Raw genomic sequence first — 542 nt, 5'->3', positions numbered from 1 at the left:
GATTCCACAAAGCAATGAATCTGTCCCAGATCTCTTGATTGAAAAGCAAATAGGGCAAGAATGTTGCCTCCAATCCTCAAGCCTGCTGGGCTTCGAAGAGATTCTGTCACTTAATGGCCCAAAGCTGAAAGTTGGTCGAAAAGCAAGAGTTATTGTAGCAGCAGCCGTGAACCCTCGATTATTCTACTGTCGACTGTCATCCATGAGCAAGGACCTACAAGAAATGTCAAACAAATTGGCACTTGCATGTGAATCAGACAGTGGTTCCCTAAGCAGTAAACCTCTTGAAAATCTCGGCTTGCTCTGTGCAGTCAAAGGGAAAGATGAAAAATGGCACAGAGGTTTTGTGCAATGTCTCCCTCTCAACTCTCAGGTCCGAGTTGTGTTCATCGACAGTGGCTATTGTGAATCGGCTAAAGTTGAAAACATCCTTCAGCTACCATCAGAATTCCTCTCAACACCAATTATGGCATTTCCATGCTCACTTTCATGCTTCGAAGAACAATATGAGACCATTAAAAACCAACAACTAGAGCTTCTCA

The 542-nt window shown here is 43.5% G+C and overlaps 1 protein-coding gene across 1 annotated transcript; it reads left to right on the top strand.

The window, feature by feature from the left end:
• Positions 1-7: 7 nt before the first annotated feature.
• On the top strand, positions 8-534 carry LOC107734971 (tudor domain-containing protein 15-like; the record flags this gene model as incomplete). The annotated part of the gene is made up of 1 exon (XM_016546821.1): positions 8-534. A coding segment is annotated over one exon (527 nt), but the record flags the coding sequence as incomplete, so codon positions are not given.
• Positions 535-542: the final 8 nt, after the last annotated feature.

Source organism: Sinocyclocheilus rhinocerous, unplaced genomic scaffold (assembly GCF_001515625.1).
Source record: "Sinocyclocheilus rhinocerous isolate Xijiao unplaced genomic scaffold, SAMN03320098_v1.1 C35595659, whole genome shotgun sequence".
Taxonomy (NCBI): Eukaryota; Metazoa; Chordata; class Actinopteri; order Cypriniformes; family Cyprinidae; genus Sinocyclocheilus; species Sinocyclocheilus rhinocerous.
The sequence above is the reverse complement of the archived record's forward strand: the minus strand, read 5'-3'. Positions and strand labels throughout refer to the sequence as shown.